Source organism: Triturus cristatus, chromosome 11 (assembly GCF_964204655.1).
Source record: "Triturus cristatus chromosome 11, aTriCri1.1, whole genome shotgun sequence".
Taxonomy (NCBI): domain Eukaryota; kingdom Metazoa; phylum Chordata; class Amphibia; order Caudata; family Salamandridae; genus Triturus; species Triturus cristatus.
In genome coordinates this window covers 822946383-822968337 of record NC_140594.1, presented here as the reverse complement: position 1 = coordinate 822968337, position 21955 = coordinate 822946383, and the positions used below count along the sequence as shown (strand labels likewise).

Below are 21955 nucleotides of genomic sequence, written 5' to 3'. Positions count from 1 at the left end.
TTTGCAACTTCAGGACACTAAATTCACCAAATTATGGAAACCACTGGTGGATTAGCAATGCCGACTGGAGCATGCTCGACTTCAACCCCCGAGGTTGCGGGCTCTCCGCCTCTTTGAGGATGCAGTATACCCCCCGTATGCACATAGTCTTTGGAGTCTGGAGACCCACTGATGGACTGATTCGAGCTGTACCCCGGGCGGCCCTTCCCCCTCACAACCCGAGATCTCCAACTCTCCTTTTGCCATAGGCGACCCTGATCCTTACTCACATGCCATTAGGGACCACTAGCGGCTCTGGCAGCCACAGCGCCTGCACTCTTGTAGGCCTCATTACCGGCAGCGTTAGAACCCCTCCACCCCCGCCATACCTCTCGCTCTCTTTCCCTTCTCATCTGCCCCTTCTCTACTCCCTCTTTCTTTACTTCTTTGTTTTTATGATAGATATACTGTTCTCCGTTGCAACTGTAATTCCCACAAGCATATCCGAAATGTGTGTCCCTTGGACTGAGCCCTACTGGGTTGAGTCCAGTCTTGAGCACTGATGGCTTGATAAATGTCTCACGATCACTGAAACCCAAGGCTGTACACACGGGAGGTCCGTCCTTGATGTAGTGTCCCTCATTACAATCGCTACCCTGAGCTGCATGCAATGCTTCTGACACTAACTTTGTTGAACTATGCAGATAACAATAATGGGCACTGTATAATGGCCGTTGATTACTGGCTGGACTGATATGGTGTAACACTGTGCAAAAATGGTCAATAATAATATTGAGAACTGCATTGTGGGATTATATTAAATACTAATAAAAACAAGTAAAAAAAAAAAAGTACACCCAGGTACGGGAGGGTAGCTACTCTTGTCAATTCCACCCACTTCCCATAAACCATTTTCTTATTATCCTCCAGCAGCCAATTTCAATTTTGTGCGACTTGTCATGATTAATTGACAAATCCAATGAATCGATAAAGCCAACAAAGGTGTCCAGTAACCGCTGAAGGCCCACTACCTACAGTAATGCGGGTATTCATTTAAATAACCTGCCCTGGTTATATCCCTACCCACAGCACCCAATTGATTAATATACAGGATAAGTAACAGGGATGCCAGAATGCACCCCTGTCTCACTCCTCTATTGACAGCCCATGAAGCAGACAAACCTCCATCCGAGTTATACCTTACAGCAGCCGAAAGGTTGGAAGGAAGATTGTGTAGGAAGTAACCCTGGGCGTACTTTGCGTAGTAGCGCTACGCGAAGTGCACTACGCCTAGCTATGCGAACTGCGTAGTGCAGTGTGCAAAATGCTGTTTGCAATGCTTGCACAGTGCTGGAGGCTTGTCCACACTGTGCAAGCTTCGCAAACAGCATCTTGCACTGTGCAAGCGGTCGTTTTCTGCGGCTCGAGTAGATTTCTACTCGAGCGGCAGCTTTCTGAACGCGGACTGGTAGTTTCTCATCTCAAGCGGCCGCGAGCATACGCGACCACTTGCAATGAGAAATCTGACCTCCCCGCATTGAGAATCTCACCGGGAGGTTTATTTTCCATGCTCGCGATCGGCAACTTGAAGTTGCTGATCGCGAACAAGGAAAAATCTCGCCGGGATGTCATTTTGCTCGCTCACGGTCGGCAACTTGACGTTGAGAACAGCGAGCAAGCAACAAATTCCCGGGATGCTACGCTACAGTACGCTAAGCGTGTTTGCACTGTGCTACGTGCAATTCGCGTAGTGCGAAGTAGCGCAAATTATGCAAGCGTTAGTAGGAAGGCCACTAAATCATGTTCAAGACCCATGTTCAAGACCCATCTTGATAAGCAAAGGACATAACTTGGATCTATTTACGCAGTCAAATGTCTAGGTAAGATCCATCAAGGCCAAATTAAGATTCCCTCCTTTGGCTCTAGAATATTTACCTATAATCATCTCAAAATTAATACACTATTCTAATGTCCCTCTCCCCTGCCTAAATCCATATTGGTGGTCCATAATTACATTAGAATTATCTAGCCAGTTTGACAACCTGGCATGTACTGCACTTCCCATGATTTCTGCCGCAGAGTCCGAAAGGGAGATAGGACGATAACATTGCAGATTGTCTCTCACGCCCTTCTTCACAATAGGTACAATGAACGATGTATGCCAGAATGAGGGAAAGCCTTTCTTACATGCTGCATTAAATACATGTGACAGAATGTGTGCCCAAATTTGGAGGTCGGCTTTTAAAAGGTCGGCAGGGACCCTATCCGGCCCGGGGCTTTCCCCCCGCTGTAGGTAGAATGATCCCACACACCTCTTCTTTACTAAAGATCAGTGGAAGAGAGTCAATACCCGGCTCCCAAACAGTGTCATACATCCCCCCCCACTCACCCTGCCATGCATCCCCTGAAAGTGAGAAACCCATTTGTCTGGGATGGTGTTACAGTCCAATGTGGAGTTTCCAGTCCCAGGAAAAAACGGTCTATTCACAATTTCCCATGTTGATCATGCATTGTTTGAAGTTTGTCTTGGTGATGATGGTTTCGTCTCAGAGGGAAAAAATTAACTGGGTATCGGCGTAGTAGATGATGTTGATTCCATGGGATCCAACGATGTTTGCCAGAGGAGTCATGTACATGTTGAAGAGTGTGGGGCAGTGATGATCCCTGTGGGACTCTGCAGATGAGGTCCTTGGGTTCTGTAGTGAACGGCAAGAGCCTCACTCGTGTTCTTCCGGAGAGGAAGGAAGCGATCCATTTGAGTGCTGGTGCTTGTATTCCTACTGTGTGCAGTCTAGAGATGAGTATGTGGTGGGAGATAGTGTTAAAAGTGGCAGAGAAGTCACAGAGGGTGAGGGCAGCGGTCTGTTCGTAGCCCAGGATGGTGCGTATGTCGTCTGTGGCAGCGAAAAGGGTTGTTTCGGTGCTGTGGTTGTTTTTGAATCCTGATTGCGAGTCGTCCAGGAGTTTGTAGTGTACTAGGTGGTCAGAGAGCTGTCTGTTGATGGTCTTCTTGATGACTTTGGCTGGGAAGGGGAGCAGCGAGATGGGTCATTAGTTGCCGAGTACTTTGGGGTTGGCTAAGGGTTTGTTGTAGAGGGCAGTGACTTTGTCATGTTTTCAGTTGATTGGGAAGTTGGCTGTCTTGAGGGAGATCTTGATGATGGAAGTGAGAGCAATGCTGATCGTGGCTTTTTCCAGGTTGTAGATATGGTGAGGGCAGGGGTCTGTGAGAGCTTCTGTGTGGACTGTCTTAATTATTGCTGCAGTGTCCTCGATGACTAGAGGGTTCCATGCTGTCAGTTCGTAGTTTCCGGTTGATGAGGTTAGCAGGCTGGGAAGGTCGATGGGGGTTGGCTCGGTTTCGAAGTAGCTGTAGATCTGGATGATTTTTTTCACGGGAGAAGTCGGAGAGGGTGTTGCAGAGTTCTTGTGTAGGGGTGATGGTTTAGGTTGCAACTGTTGAGTTGGTGAATTTCTTGACAATGACTAGATTCGATTCTCAAGTTCAAGCCCTTTTTCCTGGTCTCTCTTAATTGATGGTGATAGTGTCTAAATGCTGCCTTGTCGGTGTTTATTGCGTTAGTTCCTTGGGCCCGCCTCTATTTACTTTCGAGTTGTTTGCAATTTCGATTGTATTCTCTGAGGTTAGCGTTGTGCCAGCTAGTTTGTTTGTTGGTTGTTTTGGGTGTGGTGTTTTTCAGGGGCACCAGGGTATTGGTGCAGGTGGTGATTCAGTTGTTGAAGTTGTTTGTGCGATTGATGAGGTCGTTGGTGGGATCTGGGGAGTTTAGTTAGAGGGTTTTGAGCCATTCCATTTCTATAACTTTCTTCCAGCAGCAGCTTAGGGTGTTGAAAGATTCCATACAGGTGGTTGGTGGCACTGTTAGGTGGAAGTGGACAATGGAGTGATCCGTCCATGTGAGTGGAGTGTTGTGGCTGACTTCAGCATTGTCACTGGAGGAGAAGATGTGGTCCAGGGTGTGTCCAGTGATGTGGGTAGGGCCTTGTACGAGCTGGGTGAGGTTGATGTTCTGTAGACTTTCGAACAAGTCTGTGTTGGAGTCCAAGGGTCGTTGAGATGTAAGTTGAGATTGCCTAGGAGTATGAAGTCAGTCTTTGGTGACCATGGCAAGGGGTACAGTGAGGTTGCTTAAGTAGATGCAAGGTCCTGGGGGCCGGTAGGCGAGGGTGCCTTTGATAGTAGTTTTACTGACCGTCTCAAGCTTGAAGTGCATGTGTTCCATAAAAGTGACTTCTGAGTCTGTATTAGAGGTACACTTTATGGTGTCTCCGTGGATGATGGTGAGTTCTCCTCCTGGCTTATGGGGTCAGTCTTGGTGCAGGATTTTTTTTATCCAGAAGGGATGGCTGTGGCGATGTCCGGCGCCGATGTGAGGTTGAGCCAGGTTTCAGTAAGGAAGAGGAGGTCTTGAGTGTTGGACTCAATGAGGTCTCATTCTCTGTAAAGTGCTTGTTGAGTTAGTGTGCATTGAGCATGCATGCAAGCATGCTAGTGAGTGTTGTATGGGGTGGGTGCGTGGTGCTGTCTGACTGGGTCTTGAGTTCTGACTTGGTGAGGGGTGCAGTATGTGTGTGTGTGTGGAGGGGGCTGGGGGGCTGTGGGAGCGGGTGTCTGGAGGCAGGTGAAGTGGCAATGCGAGATGGCAAAGAGGCCTACTGTGGACTGAGGTGCTGCTCGGCAGCATTGATCGTGGTGACGTCCAGAGTTGAGCGGGTGGATTTTATTGGCGGTGTAGCTAGGGGAGGTGTTTGGACCAGGCTTCCTGGTGCTGGGCGCGGTCCAGGCATGGACGGGCATAGACGGGCTTGCCTTTGGCATGCCGGCGGTGCGGCCGCACGGTGACCTTCATTATGTAGAGCTTTGGAGACTGGGCGGGCCCAGCAAGAGCAGGAATGTCCAGCAGGAGAGACAAGGTGGGAAAAAGTGATCGCCAGAGCAAGTCAGGGGGGAGGGGCAAAAACTGACATGATTAAAGACAGCACAGTAAGAGGAGCAAAAGATTCAAAAAGGGGCAGTTAAGTGAAACAAAGGAGCAGTTAAACAGAGACGGGGCAGATGGAGCAGACAGCACAAACAAGAAAGAGAAGTTACCAAGTCGGAGGCAGAAGGAGCAGCTAACAATCAAGCATTTGCAAAGCCAATGAGATTTATTGGCTTTGCTAATGTTGCAAATACCTGAAAGTAATGTAAAGAAGCTGAATGACACAGCAAGCGCTGTCCGCATTATAGCGCTTTTTTAAATTTTCAGTTATGCTGCACTGAAGCTAGCTCTGCTGTATAATATGGGTAAAGAAACATTGACAAAGCCAATAGACCCCGAATAGGTGAGACCTACTGGCTTTGCCAGTGCTTGGTATTGAATGCCATATGGTGAGTTTCAAGTATTTATATTGTATTTACAAGGGCTGAAGTGCTAATGTTATAGAAGGGAGAATGCCCTTGCTAAGGTGTTAGTGTTTCCAGATTCAGAAGCCTTTTAGGACCATACAAAAACTGCAAATGTGCCATATAAATACACAGAATGTAATATAGGTTGTATGTAGGTAGACCGAAAAGTTCAATAGGTGACAGCTTTTATTACAGTGATGCTTTGGGCTATGTGTTACCTTTGGTGCAATGTTTACTAAAGAACCAATAAAGCACTCCTGTCTGTCTGTTTAGTAGTAAAATATAGGAATAATCGGTGTTCAGTGGGTTTCCTAGGCCTTTTGGCCCCTGTGCCACAGCACCTGCTGCACCATTCAAATGATGGCCCCTAGTGCCTGCAAGGTCACTGCACTTGTGATTGTTTGTTTAGTAGTAAAATTTAGCAATGTTATGTTAATGACCACTTGCTAAGGGCACATCCACCAAAAAGGTCTCTTGGCGCTAGGGTAGAAGGTGGCAACTGCTACCAGAGTTATTCATAAGCTTGTCTGAACAACCAAGTTTCAGTTCTTTCCTGAATCCCTTGTAGTTCTCCGCAGATCTTATTTCAAGGGGGGAAGGTGTTTGAAGTGTGAGAAGCAGACATAGAAAATCTGACTCCTCCCAATCTCTTTCTTTTACTTACAGGAACAACCTGGAGATTTAAATGTGCTGACCTAAGCTGGCGGTTAGGGATGTAGCGTTGAATTTTGGAAGGTTGGAAAACAGGGCTTTTACCATGAAAAGACTTAGAAGATTAGACACCCTGTTTTAAAAATGGACCTCTGCGCTAGCGGAAGACCATCAGTTCTTTTTTCAAGGGTTTTTATGTGGCAATATCTAGGCTCCCGAAAGTCTAGCCCGGCTGCCTGATTTGGTATTATCTGCAGTCTGTGCTCAAGGCCAGAAGGAAGTCCCATATCAAGCGCATTGGCATAATCAATGCGAGACATTACGAAATCGATTATAATTTGAATAATCACTTCAAGGGTGAAGTACCTTCTTATTTTCTGTATTTTTCAGAGTTGCTGAGGTTACATAGATACATCTTCATCTGTGAGGAAGCCAAGACTTTTGACCATTTTTTTTAGGGAGAGGAGTAGCGCCCATCTATGAAGGCCGAAAACAGGGATTCCATAAGTGAAGTTTGTTCTTTGTCACCACTAACTCCGTTTTGTCAGAGTTCAATTTCAGTTGGTGGTTATCCGTCCAATCCCGTATGTAGAGCATGATGTTCTGGAAGGAGGGTTTTGAGACTTGCATATAGTCAGTTGTGAAGATCAGCCGCATGTTATCAGCGTAGTTATAGGTCTTCATCTTACACTCTAGAGAGAGTATATCAGGGGCCAGATATAGAAACTGAATAGGAGAGGTGAAAGGGAGGAGCCCTGGGGCACTCCTCAGCCAAGTTGAACTTTCGGCGAGCAGAAAGGAAAAAGGCGGAACGCCTGAGTCGATTTTCTAGAAAGGACTGAATCCAGTCAAGTAATAATCCTTGTTTAGTAGGTCTTCTATACCTTTTGGTCCCTGTGCCACTGCGCCTGCTGCACAGTTCAAATCATGGCCCCTAGTGCCTACAAGGTAACTGCGCTTGTAACTGCTTGTTTAGTAGTAACATATAGCAATAATCCATGTTCAGTCAGTTTCCTAGAGCTTTTGGCTCCTGTGCAACTGCTGCACCATCCAAATCATAGCCCTAGTGCTTGCAAAGCAAACGCAAGAAGATGATGGACAAAGCGTTGAAACTTTTCAGACAGTCACTATTAGATCTGGGTTGAATCCATCATCATTCTTTAACTCACTTCACCACCCGAGTTCAAACCCAACCGTATGCGAATCGGTCTTGACCCTGTTCCTCATGGGAACAGTCGAACCCGAACTGCCAAGCAAGTCTTCCCTGGACTCAAAACAAGCATCCTCAGACCAGTTTCGGTGTAACACCCCTCACCAGCCAGGCTAGCTTAAATCCAGTGGCAAAGTGAGCAAGGAACCCAGGTCTGGGCATACCCTCCCAATATAGGGTGAACAAAGCAAACACAAGGAGAGGATGGACGGAGCGCTGAAACTTTATAGACTCTCACTCCCAGCCTCTATTAGATCTGAGTTAAATCCTTCATCGTTCTTTAGCTCACTTTGCCATCCAAGTTTAGACCCAGCCATTTGCAAATTAGTCTTGACCCTGTTCCTCATGGGAGCAGCTCAGCCCGAACTACAGAGACAGCTTTTCCCTGGACCGGAAACAAGCATCCTGAGACCCGGTTTCAAGGTTTCACCCCTCATCAGTCAGGCTACATGGGGAGGGAGGGCCTCGTAGCCCGCCTCCCCCACTTCCTATGTAAACTAATTTTGGCCCGGAGGTGGGCTCCCCAGGGCATAAACTCAATAAATGAGGCCCGGACGCCATTTATTTTTCTTTTCGATCCCACTACAATGTTTGCCCCCCATGGGGTTCTGGGTTCTCTTATGGGCCATTGGTGGGTCAGGGTATGCCTACCCTGCCCTCTTATATATTTTGTAGGTCGAGCCTAGAGTCAGCACGCATGCGCTGCACTGCAAGACTTGCTGTACTGGAGTATGGCATTGAAGCCCCGCCCAAATTTGTCATTGGCTTCTCTCATTGTCCTTCGTAAATGCTGGCGTCTGATTCGTAAATACGCTTGTTAGTCTCTATTTAGTACTGCAATGTCTTCCATTTGTAACCTCCCATGGTGACTGGCCCCTTTACTTCGGGTGTTACACGGTACATGTTATTTATTCTTGTAAGCACTATTTTCTTGAGTTTCTCCTACTTCAGGCACGACAACGTGCTTTGTTTACATTCAGCGCACCATGCACACTTTCACTTTCCAAGCAGCCTGGACAATGGTGGCCGCTTGTTTGCAATGCCATAGGTCTTGCATTTCCATCTGGGCTCCAGCATGACTGCCAGTGCGTACCGCTCGAGTGCACAAAATCGCATACTGACGGGAAAGCACTCCATCTCCGCGTAAGGTTTTCACCCACATTAATTACAAAGTTAGTGAGGTCTCTGTGCCTCATAGACACAGCTAGTTTTTTTTGACAAACACAAATGTAGCACCCCACCCTCTTTTTTCCCCTTGCTGGACACTCTGTCAGCTGTGTCACGTTGCATTCCTGGGTCCGTAGTGACTTTCGTCGTTTGTTTGCGGTGTGTTTTTGTGTTGCAGGCCTTTGGGGCTTGTTGTTACCACTAGCACTTAGAAAGTAGGGGCTGCATAGGACAGAAAACGGTCATGGCCGTAGAATGGTTGCATGTGCTGTTGTAGGGGCATTCTGTTTACACTGCCATAGGTCCACGGTAGGCGCGGTGTATGGTTGTGGCCAGTGCAAACTGTGTCCCAGTGTAAGATAGGACTGACAGTCTGACTTACCTGTCTTTGTTTTAAAGGGTTGTCTCTTGTTCAGACTTTTTTTGTTGAAGAGTGGATTATAAACTTTAGATTAATTTTAAGACGTGCATTGCATGTGTTAAGCGATGGTTTCGCCACTCCATTTTCACTGCTCCCACCACTGCGCAAATGTTAGCAGCCCCTCTTTCTCCCATTAATTGCTAAATAGGTAAGAATTTTGTCCAGATGGTCTCCCATCCTCGTGCATTAACCAGTGAAAGGAGTTTATCTGCCACTCCAAAGAAAAATACATATGCAAACACAGTTCAAACTGAGGGAAAGAATGCTTTGGTTTTGTTCATAAAATGTTTTCTTCTTATGACCACATGAATCCTGGTTCACATTGCCGTGCGTACTTGGAAGTTCCATCTTGTAGGCTTGTATGAAGGGGGTGTTCCCTGAAACGCTATGCTAAGGACATAGATTAAACAGAAAAATGAATTCCTGAATAGCGCTTTTAAAACAATGAATGACATAGAAGTAACTTTTATTCCAACAAGTGTCCCTGTGCAGGTTAGTGTTCTGCGACCGCGGCATTATCTGTGTTTAACAAAAACAATTTTGCTCGGAATCTGTACATTGCATTGATACTAACACACATTTGCAATGTAATAGGTCTCGCATTTACGCGAGTTTAAGCTATTTCCATTGTAAATGACAATGCCTTTTATTTATGTTTTAGAAACCAAAACCGAAATAAAAGGCATTGTCGTTTACAATGCCAGTAGCTAAAACCCGCGTAAATGTGAGACCTATTGCATTGCAAATAATTGTTTTTAACAAGTTCAGGACAGGGGACTAAGTACCCAAGTCTTGTAACGGCTTCCATCCACATTTTTCTCATGTTGCTGGCTGCCAATCAGAGCACTCACTCCCACGGTAGTCTGACTCCCACGTAAGCGAAATGGCACAAGAGAAATAAAGCTCCCTGGACCAATCAGAACGCCTTATTTTTTAAATGATTGATTATCAACCTGTTCCGTAGAAGGGATAGCAACACAATGGACAATGAAAGTAAGTGCCCTTTTGCAGCATAGACGTCTTCTAGATTCACAAAATTGTGCATATTCCGCCATCTCGTGGTTGGAGTCGTAAAGTGCTTTGTATTTTTTATTTTTTTTGCTTTGGGAGGTTGCGAAACCTGATCCTTCTTACAGGTAAGTAATAATTCCGTTATGGTTCTCGTATTCTTATTACTGGAGCAGAATATATGCCATGTTTGAACCTGCATATAGTATAAAAAAATGTAGTCTCTAATTTGTTGGTGACATATGGATAAAAGCAGGGTTGGGGAGCCCTAAAATGTATTATATCTTAAACGCTTTTCTGGGCCTGTTTGCAAGTACATGCAATTCCTAGTCAGTGGTGAAGGAATTAGAGCAAGGAATAACAGTATCAGATTTGCCACAATTATAATGGTTCCTTTGTTTTTATAGAAGAAAGGTTTGCAATAAAAGTAGCAACTGACTGCAGTCTGAGCCTTTTTCTTAAATTAAGGTGACCAAATGCATTTCTTTGTAATTTTGAATGAAATGCATTGTACGATACTTTAACATCAGATCCATATTAAATAATGTCTGTATGAATTAAATATAAAAATTGTTGTATGAAATTATTAAGCTTCAGTTATATTATTTTGTTGCAATATTGCAGGAATTCCATGTGTGGAAAGTTGCAGTGTGAAAACGTAGAATCCCCTGTGTTTGGAATTGATCCAGCTGTTATTAAAACAACTATTCATGGCACTGTATGTTGGGGTGTGGATTTCCGTCTTGGTTCAGATGTTCCTGACCCTGGTATGGTGAATGAAGGTACAAAATGTGAAGAAGGAAAGGTAAGCATTATAAAATACATGTTTGTATTTGTGTACACTAGGCGTGCTTTTTGGACCCCTCAGGCAGGAGCTGGACTACTATGCCCTGTTATAAAATTGTGGTTAAAGAATTGTATTTAAGTTGGTAAAATTAAGAAAGATATTAGTTACATCAAAAGTATGGATGTAACTGATGTTCTTTGTCGGTATATCTCGTGAATAGTAACAGAGTTGGTCTACCCAGCCCTGTCCCTCCTGACTCATTTTCAGACTGGCCCCAGTCCACTTCCTGGTGGACTTTTGGTCTCAGATTGGTACTCCAGGGGGTAAAGGGCAAGGGTCAGAGAAGATTGTCAGTTGAACTAATTAACCTGATGTTGACAATGTTGTTACCTCTGATCCCAAATAACCCTGTTGGGGGATAGAGCACATTACAGCTAAGAGAATAGCAGGTCATAGACCGCTATTGCAGGAAAATCACAGAAAACCTCACAGGTTTACCTTCCCCATGTGTTCTGTTACACTTGTACCTTTGGTCACAACATTTTACCAGTCAGTGACTCGGGTTTGTATGCGAGGAACCTTATACACCGAGGGACCTTGTCACAAAGGTAAATCTAGAGGTGGAGATTTTCTACTACTAAATTTACTGCTACAAGTTTGAGTAGCTTTACTACTTTGGGCTGTTCATAAAATGTGAGTGTCACGTTAGTCAAAAATGTAGATTTGCATGTCTGCTGAAATAAGGGGTGGTGCCAAATTTTCAAGTGTAAAGTTACTGCCAAAAAGGAGCAGTAGTGCATCCCAATCCCACACTAGGCCAACCACTGATACTGCAACACCCTCCCATAGAAAATGTTGGTGTTAAAATAAAATTGCATAGGAAATAGTGTTATGTTAAATTAAATAATTAAAATAGATAAAATGTAAATAATTTTCATTTAATGGTAAACTAGTATCTAACTATAAAATTGTTCTTATTTTATCATACTTTAATAACCTTTTTTAAATATAAAAATGTATGTTTCTTTAATCTTTATCAGAACAGAATTAAGTTACTTTTAATTAATTCTATGCATCACATTTAATATGTATGAAAATATATTGTTTTACTTTGTATGGAAATGTTTTTAAAATGTATCCTTCTGAAAAGAAATTGTAACCTAATTTAATATAGTCTGGTTAATATAATTTTTAATGTAAAATATGTTATTAATTCTGTAGCATTTTTCTTTTGTTATATATTTAAAAGAAATATGTACAATTATTTTACTTTAAGATTTAACTTGAAATATATTCTTACTATTCTTTATCAAGGTTAAGAACATTTTTCAGTTTTCCCTACTATACTTTAAATTATGGAGACCTGCGCCCTGACTGTGAATTTCACACCTCATGAAAATTCCAGGAAATATCTGTAACTACATGTAATGTTCATAAAAACAAAAGGCATAATACACATTCTACCTGTTAGTAAACAAAATAAAGTTAAAGTTTTGGTATTTAGCTCATGATTCCAAAATCCTTTTCTAACTAGATCCTATCCTAGTAAGCTGTAAGTAATGTTATAAACGTATCTCATAAACACGGGTAAAAATGGTGGTACTTACAGGGCATATTCTTTTCATTTACTTAAAAAACATGAGGTGCCCTGGTGATAGCAGGTGAGCTAGTCCTACTATGGAATTTTACTGAGGAAAGTCCAGTTGTTTAAGGACGGAAGCTCACACCCACCAAGAGGTAGCATACTTCATCATAGGGCTCCTGCTCACATTGATAGAGATGAACACCAAAGTGGGCTTCTAGACTAAACCACTGTCTCCTGAAACCTTTTATTAAAGGTCCCTGTGGTTAGAATTAAAACAATCAGGGAAGGAGTGCATACTAAATCTAGGTATCTTTACGTTGAGTTTTGTTTTCCAATATTGTATGAACCGGATAATGATCGAAATTATAAACATTTAGGAGCGAGGTAATTTGAATTACTTGTTAGTAAAATGGTGCAGGTGACCTAATCCCACTGCAAACCAACTCATGGAAATAACACAAGTCACACTTTCTTATTCCAAGAGTGGAGGCATCATCATTGTTCGCCCAAGGTAGGCCTAAACAAACCCAGTATTCGGACCAAACATCCAATTATCTGTGCACATGGTATAAACATACTGCTGTTTTTCTCACATTTTGATTTGCAGTGCGATTATGTCACTCTCAATGTTCCGCTGGAAGTAATGACAGTGGTCACTTTACTAAATGTTCATCATTTCTATCATTACCAGATCCATACAGTATTGGGAAACAGAACTAGACATATGGATACCTAGGTTTATTATGCACAACTTTATTTGTGAATTATTTACACACTTTGTTACTATGGTAACACAAGTGAAGACAGCACAGAGCACCCACTTGAGGGCTACCAATAAGGCTAAAACGTTCTCCTACCTTGTAAGGATTGAATCATTCCCCTGATTGTTATAACTATAATCGCTGGGAACATTAACTCAAAACCTCAGTCCACCGGGAGGAAGTCTTAACTGCTCCCTTCTCAACTCATTCATATATTACTGCCACAGTTTAAATTTGTTCACTTTTTGTTTATAAGATCTCAATGATATCCACTATATAAAATATGCCAAATGCATAGATATCTAAAAAACATTAAAAAAAAGGTAAAACATTTAAAACACATTATTTCATTCACTGGATTAAATAATATTTGCACTGCTTCTTTTGTCGAACGAACCCCATATTTCAAGAACAATGGTTTCAGCAGGCAACATTTATTAACATGTAATGAGGGGCAGACAAAAAAAACATGCTCTGTAGTTTGTACAAGATCCCCACAAAGATCACATTAAATTTTCCAAAACTACAGTTGATCCGCCCGTTACACACTAGAGATAGTAACTTGCATAGGTAGTTTGATCAGAACTGCTCTTTAGCCTCTTCAAAATTGTGTAAGGCTCTTAAAACCCTACCCAGAGACAAAGTGCATGTTTGTTGAATTGAGGAAAACTTATAGACGAGCAAGAGAAAGTAGATTGAGGCAGCTCAAATCGGAAGTATGGGATAATTTAAAACAAGTCACAGCCCTCTGAGATAGTACTGCCTTTTGGAAGGTAATTAATGCATCTCTTTTGAAGGATAGTAGCGGGCCCTCCTTAGAGGTACACATCGACGAGGACAAATGGGTAAAGTATTTCCAGGAAAACTTTTAAAAACAGGGACAGTTTCTATTGCAGATGTAAGTACTGTTATAGAGGCCTCCACCTAGCTTTTATTCAATCTTAAGGAAGTTGAACTTGCTCTGTTACAATCCCCACCCAGGAAAGCGCCAGCGGCCAATGGAGTTCCTATAGCCATTTTTCTCACAGATATCACTTTCTGGTCCCCCTTTTTTTTTTGATAAACACATTTTTATTCAGTTTACAGAAGAAGTGCACCAGCCAATCCATGCCATATTTCAATAATCGAGGAATACAATCACAAATTCTCGTTACCCAATGTACAGACATTAATAAAGCAAAAATGAGATGGAAACAGTCAGACCCCCCATGATTAGACCACCCCCCAACCACTTCCCCCAAATTCTGCGGTATTTCTTGGGGCAACCACATGCCACATACATGACTTTCTCCTGTGTGGTGCACCAGTTCACCCCATTCCGCCAACGCCCCACAGTTGGAGGTTCAGGGCATTTCCAAGAGGCCGCAATGTCTCTTTTGGCCACCACCATAGCTGTAGTGAAGAACAGTTTTTCGATGCGTGACCTGTCCAACCCATCAGTGATGCCCAGAATCGTGTGCTGAGGGTCGTGTGGAACCCCCCCACCTCGGGGAGTTCTTCTTCGATGCCCTTCCAAAATCCCCCCAGGAGGGAACAGGCCCAAACCATGTGGAGGAAGTCAGCGGGGTCATGGCCACACCTGGTACAGGCTGAGGACGGACTAAGCCCCGCGCGGTGAAGGCGTACAGGGGTGAGATATGCGGCATGTAGATAATACAGCTGCACCAAGCGCAGCCTAGCGGAGGCGGTGACCGTTCTAGGGGCCATAAGGGCGTCTCGCCAGTCCTCTTCTTCCAAGGGCTCCACCCAGTCCTCCCATTGCGTCCGCAGTCGGTCCAAGGAAGTCGGGGTGTTGCTAATCGGTGTGCGGTAAATACTAGAAATGCCACCCCTTCCCAGGTCCCCAAACATAATCTGGGCTTCAGGTGGGCTATTGTTTGGCAACCGTGTACCTGTTGCGAGGTGTGAGCGTAGGGCATGCCGCAGCTGGAGGTAGCGAAAGAATTGCGAGTGATGCAGCGAGTACCTGGTTTGGAGATCTTCGAAGGAGGGCATATGATCCCCCACCCAAACGTCCCCCAGCTGCGTGATGCCTATGAGGTCCCAAGCTTCAAAGCCCTGAAGCCCGGTCACTTCCCTGAGCCAAGTCCTGTGTACAGTGGGTCAGTGTGTGTGTCTAGTTGGTGTGCCGCAGTGCTGCCCGCCAGGCCAGTAACACAGAGCGCGTCACCTCCGGAAGACGGGAAGGAATCGGGGTCCCATATAGAAAGGATTGGATTCTGGCAAGGCCCAGCTCCCCAAGTTCGAGCCTGTAGGCCGGATCGGACCACCCCTCATTGAACCAGTCATGTATGGAGAGAAGTCGCGTGGCTAAATAGTATAGATAAAGGTGAGTCATCCCCAAACCCTCGTCGAACGAGGGGATCCTGCAAGTACTGAGCGCTAACCTGGACCTACCCTTCCCCCATATGAACTTGCTGGCTAAGCCGTCAAGTTCACGGAACCAGGCCATGGGAAAGCACATGGGGGTGTTCTGAAGCATGTAAAGGAAGCGGGTAAGCACCATCATTTTGAAAAGGGCCACCCTCCCCATGGGGCTGAGGGGCAACGACTGCCACCGCTGGAGATCCGCCTTGGCTCGCTTCACCAGTGGAGTGACATTGAGGGCCCAGCTGAGCTCAGGCAGCAAGGTCAGCCAGATCCCCAGGTATTTGAATGATTGACGACGTAGAGGTATTTCGGACTGCCAGTCAAAGCATTCCCGGGAGAGGTGAAGGGCAACTAGGACGTATTTGTTGGGGTTCAAACGGAGGCCTGAGGCCCGTTCGAAGGACTGCAAGATACGAAGACAATGGGGGCCAAACCGGCAGGATCTGCCAAGTAGATGAGAACGTCGTCTGCGTAGATGGCGATTTTATCCGGTCCAGCGCTGGGCCATTCCCATCCTCGCATCCGATCGCAAGACCGCATCAAGGACGCCAAGGGCTCCATCACTAAGGCAAAAAGCAGAGGGGAAAGGGGACAACCCTGCCTTGTCCCTCTACAGACCGAGAAGGGCTCCGACAGAACCCCGTTGACTAGAACGCAGGCCCTCGGGAGGGCGTACAGAACCTTGACCATGGCCCGAAAACGGGGACCAAGTCCCATCATGTCAAGAGCATCTTGAAGGAAGCCCCAGTCCACCGAGTCGAAGGCCTTCTCAAAGTCTACCAGGAGAAGCGCAAGGTATGGGGTGAGGAGGTGTTGATGGGCCAAGGCGGAGTGCAGTCTGCGAAGACAGTGTCGAGTGCCGCGAGAGGGCATAAACCCGCATTGATCGGTGTGGACCAACGTGGACAGATGGGGTTTGAGTCACTGAGCAAGGAGGGTGGCGAACAGTTTGACCTCAGTGTTGATAAGGGAGATGGGGCGGTAATCTGCGCACTGCGGCGAGGGGGCTGGGATTTCGGAAGGACCACAATGGTGGCTATGTCCGTTTCCTGAGGGAAAGAGCCTTTCTCCACAGCTTCGCGAAACAGTGCGTCTAGGTGGGGGATGAGAACATCCCGGTAGTGGGCATAGTATTCTCGAGGAAGGCCATCTGGGCCCGGTGTCTTGCCAGATGAAACCAGAGCGATTGCGTCTCACGGGAAATGGGACGGTCCAGATCGGCTTGAGCGGCGGCATCTGCATACGGAAGGCGGCCCCCCTCCACGTCCATCAGGTCCATAAGGGACAGGGTTGGGGTTCGGGCCTCGTATAGCCTATGGTAGTATGCGGCAAAGGCTTGCACCATTTCCATTGGGGCACGGCACAGTGACCCGTCTGGTGCCGCTATGTCAGGGATTATACGATTCGCCCTTGGGTACGTAGCCAGGCGGTGAAGGAGCGAGCCATTCTTGTCGCCCCATCCATATACCCTGGCCACGGAGGAGCGCCAGAGGAGTTTGGCCGCGTCCAGCGACAGCTGCTTGATCTCCGACCGGAGCCGGGTCAGAAGTCTTGTGTCGGAAGCATCTAGGGATTGGGCTGCGGCACGTTCGAGGCGCAGGGCCTGCGCCTCTCGCAAGGTAATCTGTTCCAGTTGGGTTTGTCGCTGGAGCTTGAGTTGGCCCTTGTCGACCCCCCTAATCGTGGCCTTGCCCGCCTCCCATAGGGTGCCTGGGGAGGGCACAGAGCCCTCATTGGAAAGAAAGTACTGTTTTAGCTCCCGCCTCACCACCTTCCTGAAATCCCTGTCCTGAAGAAACCAGGCATTTAACCTCCATGTTTGCCGGACAGAGGTGGGGTGGGACCTGCAAGGATCATCACTGGCGAGTGGTCAGAGATACCTCTCGGAAGAAGCGAGACGTCCTGAATCAGAGGACAGTCCGTCGAGAGAACAAATATGGTGTCAATGCGTGCCTGTGTATGGTGTTGCCGCTGAGGTGTGTGTAAATTGAGTGAGGGTGCCATAGTCGTCACACGTCGCATAAACCTAGTGATGCGGACCAAGACCTCAGCTGCTTGGCTTCTGCAATTCTACCTACGGATGGAAGGCCTGTCGTGTCGAGGTCAGGTGATGCGACCGCGTTAAAGTCGCCCCCAAGGAATGTGGGACCAGGGGGCAGAGACGCCAGGAGGTCAATGGACTTTGCTAGAATCGTCGTCAGCATCGAAGGGGGTGAATAAAGGGACACCAGGTTAAGCGGGTTGCCATTGAGTGTGCCGCTGAGGGCCACAAAAGTGCCCTGGGCATCAAGAGTCGTTTGGACAATCACCAGAGGAAGAGAGCACCTCACCAGGATCGCCAGCCCTCGGGAACCCCTTGTAAATCCCGAGTGCCACACTCTATCATAGCCGTACCGCGTTAAGAAGGGGCAGTGATTACCGAGCATGTGGGTTTCCTGTAAGAGTAAGATGTCCGCCCCTAAGCGCTGCGCATTTCTGAGGACAGCCATGCGTTTAAAGCGGTCCAGGAGGCCATTAACGTTCCAGGACATGATGCGCAGGGGGGTGTTTATTAATGGTGTGTCGGACATGGTGCTTGGGTTGGCAGTGGGACTACGAGTCTGAAGGGGGAGGTCCTGTCTGTCTGTCTTGTCGGGTGTTCGTCAAGGTGCTTCATGAATGCTGGTGTGGTAGAACTTAAAAACACAAAATTAAGGGAAAAACTCTGGACAACGGTGTCTGGGAGAACATGCAAGGAGGGTCGGGGCGAAGCGCCCCCATGAGCCAAATGGTCGGATGAGCCAGAGCGTCTCCCAGTTGAGGGTTCATCAGAGAGCAGTATCGGTTGAAGGGGGTGGCCCGGTGGGGAGTCTGAGCTTGTCCGCCTCTGTTCACGGCACCTGCGGGAGCGGTTACGTTGGGGCCGGGAGGTGAGAGGCGAGCAGGTTTGCCCCCAGCAAGCCCCCCCACCTCCCCCCCCCCCACCTCCACCCCCCCTTCACCCCCCCCCCGGTGCGGGGCTCGGTCACCAGTGTGCAACGGGCGTTCCTCCATCACCGAGGTCCAGGTCTCTGTTGGGCTGTTGAAGAACAAGGTCTTGTTGGCGAATACCACTCGCAGGCGTGCCGGGAAGAGGAGCCGGTATTGGATATGAAGCGCCCTCAGCTTTTGTTTAACGTCGTCGAAGGAGCGGCGCTGGCTCTGGACCTCGCGGGTGTAGTCCGGGAAAATCATGATAGCGTGATTTTCGTGCAGGAGCCGCTGCTGTTTGCGTGCTTCTCACAGGATGGCATCCCGTTTTTTTAAGTTAAGGACCTGCATTATGATTGGTCGGGGGGACGCACACTGAGAAGGCTTAGGGGCCAGGGACCGATGGGCCCGCTCAATCGCGAACCAGGGAGAGAGAGAGCCCTCAGGGACCCATGATCTGAGCCATTTCTCCAGAAAGTCCGCCGTGCGGCCCTGCTCCGGGAAACCCACCAGGCGAAGATTATTGCATCGGGACCTGTTCTCTGCATCCTCTGCCCAGAGGTGCAGCTCCTGAGTGTGAGATTGAAGGCTGGCCACCTGCCCCTTGAGCTGCTGTACTTAGTCTTCCACGGTGGAGATACAGGTTTCAGTTTCCTTGATCCGAGCGTTGGCGTTTCGAAAATCTTGCCGGATAAGAGTCATGTCCACGCGCACCTCCGCGATCTTGCCCTCCACCGAGGTTTGCGACACGTGGAAGGCTTGCAGGATAGTAGACAACTCAGTTGAGGGCAGTGGCTCCTGTTCCGCGGATCCCCCAGGTACGCATGCCTCCAAGGTGGTGAAGTGGTCTATTTTGGTTTGGGTGGCAGGAGCCTTTGCCGACCTGTCCGTCCTGCCCATGGTGGCACCCCAAGGAGCTGCAGCGCCCGGGTACCCTGTAGGTGGATCCTGCAGTGGGGGTAACCTGCGAGCCTTCGTGGGCGGCCCGAAGTAGAGGCGGAGGGACAACCAACACCAAGGCACAATTGGGACCCGATCGCCGCCGCCCGATGTGTGCGGCCGACTCCGCTGTCCCGGACAGAGTGGATCTTCAGTGGGGAGAAGGGGGATGGTGAGGTGACTAGAGGCCAGGCCCCAGCGCCGCAGGCAGGGCCCCACTGGACGAGGCCGCAGTCCTTACAACTCAGACAACAATTTGCCCGCTTCTAGAGCCAAGATTTCTGGGTGTGACAGCGTGGGGGAGGTGGCTGCCGCCCAAGGCCACTGCCCCGCACCACAAATGTGGACCAACGAGCCCTCCCAAACAGCCAAACAGGTGCCGCTCGGTGTGTGCGGCTGAAAGCCCCAACAGCAGGTCCCCAATTGTTGATGCGGCCTGGGGGGGGAAATCAGAATGTAGTAGTAGGGTAGGGAGGGCTCTCCCTCATGCTCCAGCGCAGTTACCCGGGCGAGGACAGCCCATCCGTGGCCCCCAAGGCGGTAGAGGATCCGCCGTGTGTTCTCCGTCGCTCGGTTCTGCGACCGATATGGAGTACTGGGCCAACCTCAACCCATGGGTCGCCGCATGGCCCAAAGCGCGGTATCAGGGCCCTGTCAGCTCGGAAGGGGAGGCGGTTCCAGCAACGTACCCTCCGGGGGGGAGAACCAGTCTGGCCAGGCAATGAGGGGGGCCACTCATGGCCACCCCCCCCAACAGTACCTGCCTGGGTGCACGGGGGCCCCACTCAACTGTCCCTGGACCCCAGCGCCGCCAGGACTCACCCGCTCCAATGCTCGTCTCTCCACAGGTCCGCAGATGCCAGCGGCCCCTTGCCTCAAGGTTCACAGCTGTACTCCACGGCTCCTGCAGCCCGATATGGCAGCCGCTCTTCTGGCCTCCAAGGATCACGCTGGTGTGCATGGGGGGGGGCGACTGTCTCCTTTACTCCAGCCGCCAGACACCGCATGCAGTAAAGCGGCCGCGCCGCCGGAGGGCCGGACGCCAGCAGCCACGTATAAGAGGCAGCAAGGGGAGCAAGAAGCAAATCCAGCAACAAGCCGGGCCGTCGGTCACAGCGGACCCGGGGGTCAGTGTCGTAGAGCCCCTCAGCTTCTGGGGCCGGGCGCCGCTTCTCGTGGAGGATGGCAAAGATCGGCCAGCGCTGCGATCACAGACCGGGAGCTGCCATTTTGTCCGCTGCACTCGGCGGGCCGGTCCACTGCTTCAGGGGGTCCCGGTGTGAAGATCTACACCCCCGGACATTCCGTTAGAGCACCGTGCCCAGTAGGGAGGGAGATACGGGTCCTGATGGCTCGTTGTAGGCTAGGATTACAGGCGGATGGTGGAGGGGTCCCGGAGCACTCGAGTGCGTCCACCATCTTGGCTCGGCAAGCCACTCCCCCTTTGGTCCCCCTTTTAACTGTCGTTTTTAATGCTATAGCAAAATATGATCCCCTCCCCTCCTGGAAAAACTCTGTCATAATCCCGATTTTTAAAAAAGGTAACGCTTCATTGCCTGCCAACTATCGTCCTATCTCCTTGCTTGATAGTACAGCCCAACTTATGGGCAGGCTATTGTTAAACAAATTGGAAGTGTGGGCAGAGAAAATCCTCTCGGAAGTGCAGTACGGGTTTAGACAGGGCAGGGCACTGTAAACCAATGTCTTAAATTAACAATGATTCTAGAAAAGTATACAACTGTAAAAAAGGCCCAATTACATATGGCCTTTATGGACCTTTTTCAAAGGCCTTTGACTGCGTGGTACATAACAAACTTTGGTTAATTTTAAAGGAAATTTTATAAGAGAGCTTTATAGGGACGCCACCGCTATGGTTCGATACAGGAGTTTTGGCAAATGCACCACTCTATTCAAAATTGAAAGGGGAGTCAGACAAGGAAGCGTGTTGGCTCCTTTTTTGTTTTCCCTATATACTCATTTCCAAGTATTTTATTAAGATTTTTTTTTTTTTAAACATACAATTGTCATCACTTCTCCATTGTGGGGTAATATCACAAACTGGCTATGTTTGCCAATGATACAGGTAAGTGATCTACATGTTCGGATGTTCCCCTATCCACTGTCTTACAAAAGGAGTGGTACTGAGTGGGAGGGGATAGTCAAAGCAAAGAGAAATGAGAAGAGAAGAAAGAGGGTAGTGCACACGGAGAAGTTGACACTCGTGGGTCTGCTTTGGCCTGTGGGAGAGAGTTCACCTTTCTTCTATTGTATTCACGGGGGTTCATAGGGGTCCAAGTAGTCATCCAGTGATGCCCACATTCCCCTGGTTGCTGGTCTCCAGGGTGAGTTCCGCAGTACTCTACCATTTTTACTGCCGAGGTCAGAAGGAGGTCTAGTAGATCCCTGTCCTGTTGTGAGTCTAGGTCAGTGGTTATAAACGCCGTGGCAAGGGTGGGAAATTCTGGTTTTAGAGTGCATCCCAGCATTTCTTCTATAAAACTGAATGTTTTCCCAGAACCTTCTAACTTTAGGGCAGTAAAAGATGAGGTGTGCTAGGTCCCCCTTCTCGTTCTCGCAGTTCCAGCATAGGTCGGTTTCCCTGAGGCCTAGCGTTGCAAGTCGCGCCGGGATCCAATAGGATTTGTGTAGGAGCCTGAATTTTGTCTGGGACAGTGCTGGGGTGATCTTGTTCCTTGAGGGGGAGGCCCAGATGATCTC

At 47.9% G+C, this 21955-nt stretch overlaps 1 protein-coding gene across 1 annotated transcript in view; it reads left to right on the top strand.

Moving 5' to 3' along the window:
• The window catches only part of ADAM9 (ADAM metallopeptidase domain 9), a 764238-nt gene that overhangs the window by 612919 nt on the left and 129364 nt on the right, over positions 1 to 21955 (top strand). Inside the window, exon 16 of the mRNA XM_085634568.1 lies at positions 10471 to 10651. Within this exon, the coding sequence (XP_085490694.1) occupies positions 10471 to 10651 (181 nt within the window). The remainder of the gene's footprint in view (positions 1 to 10470; positions 10652 to 21955) is intronic.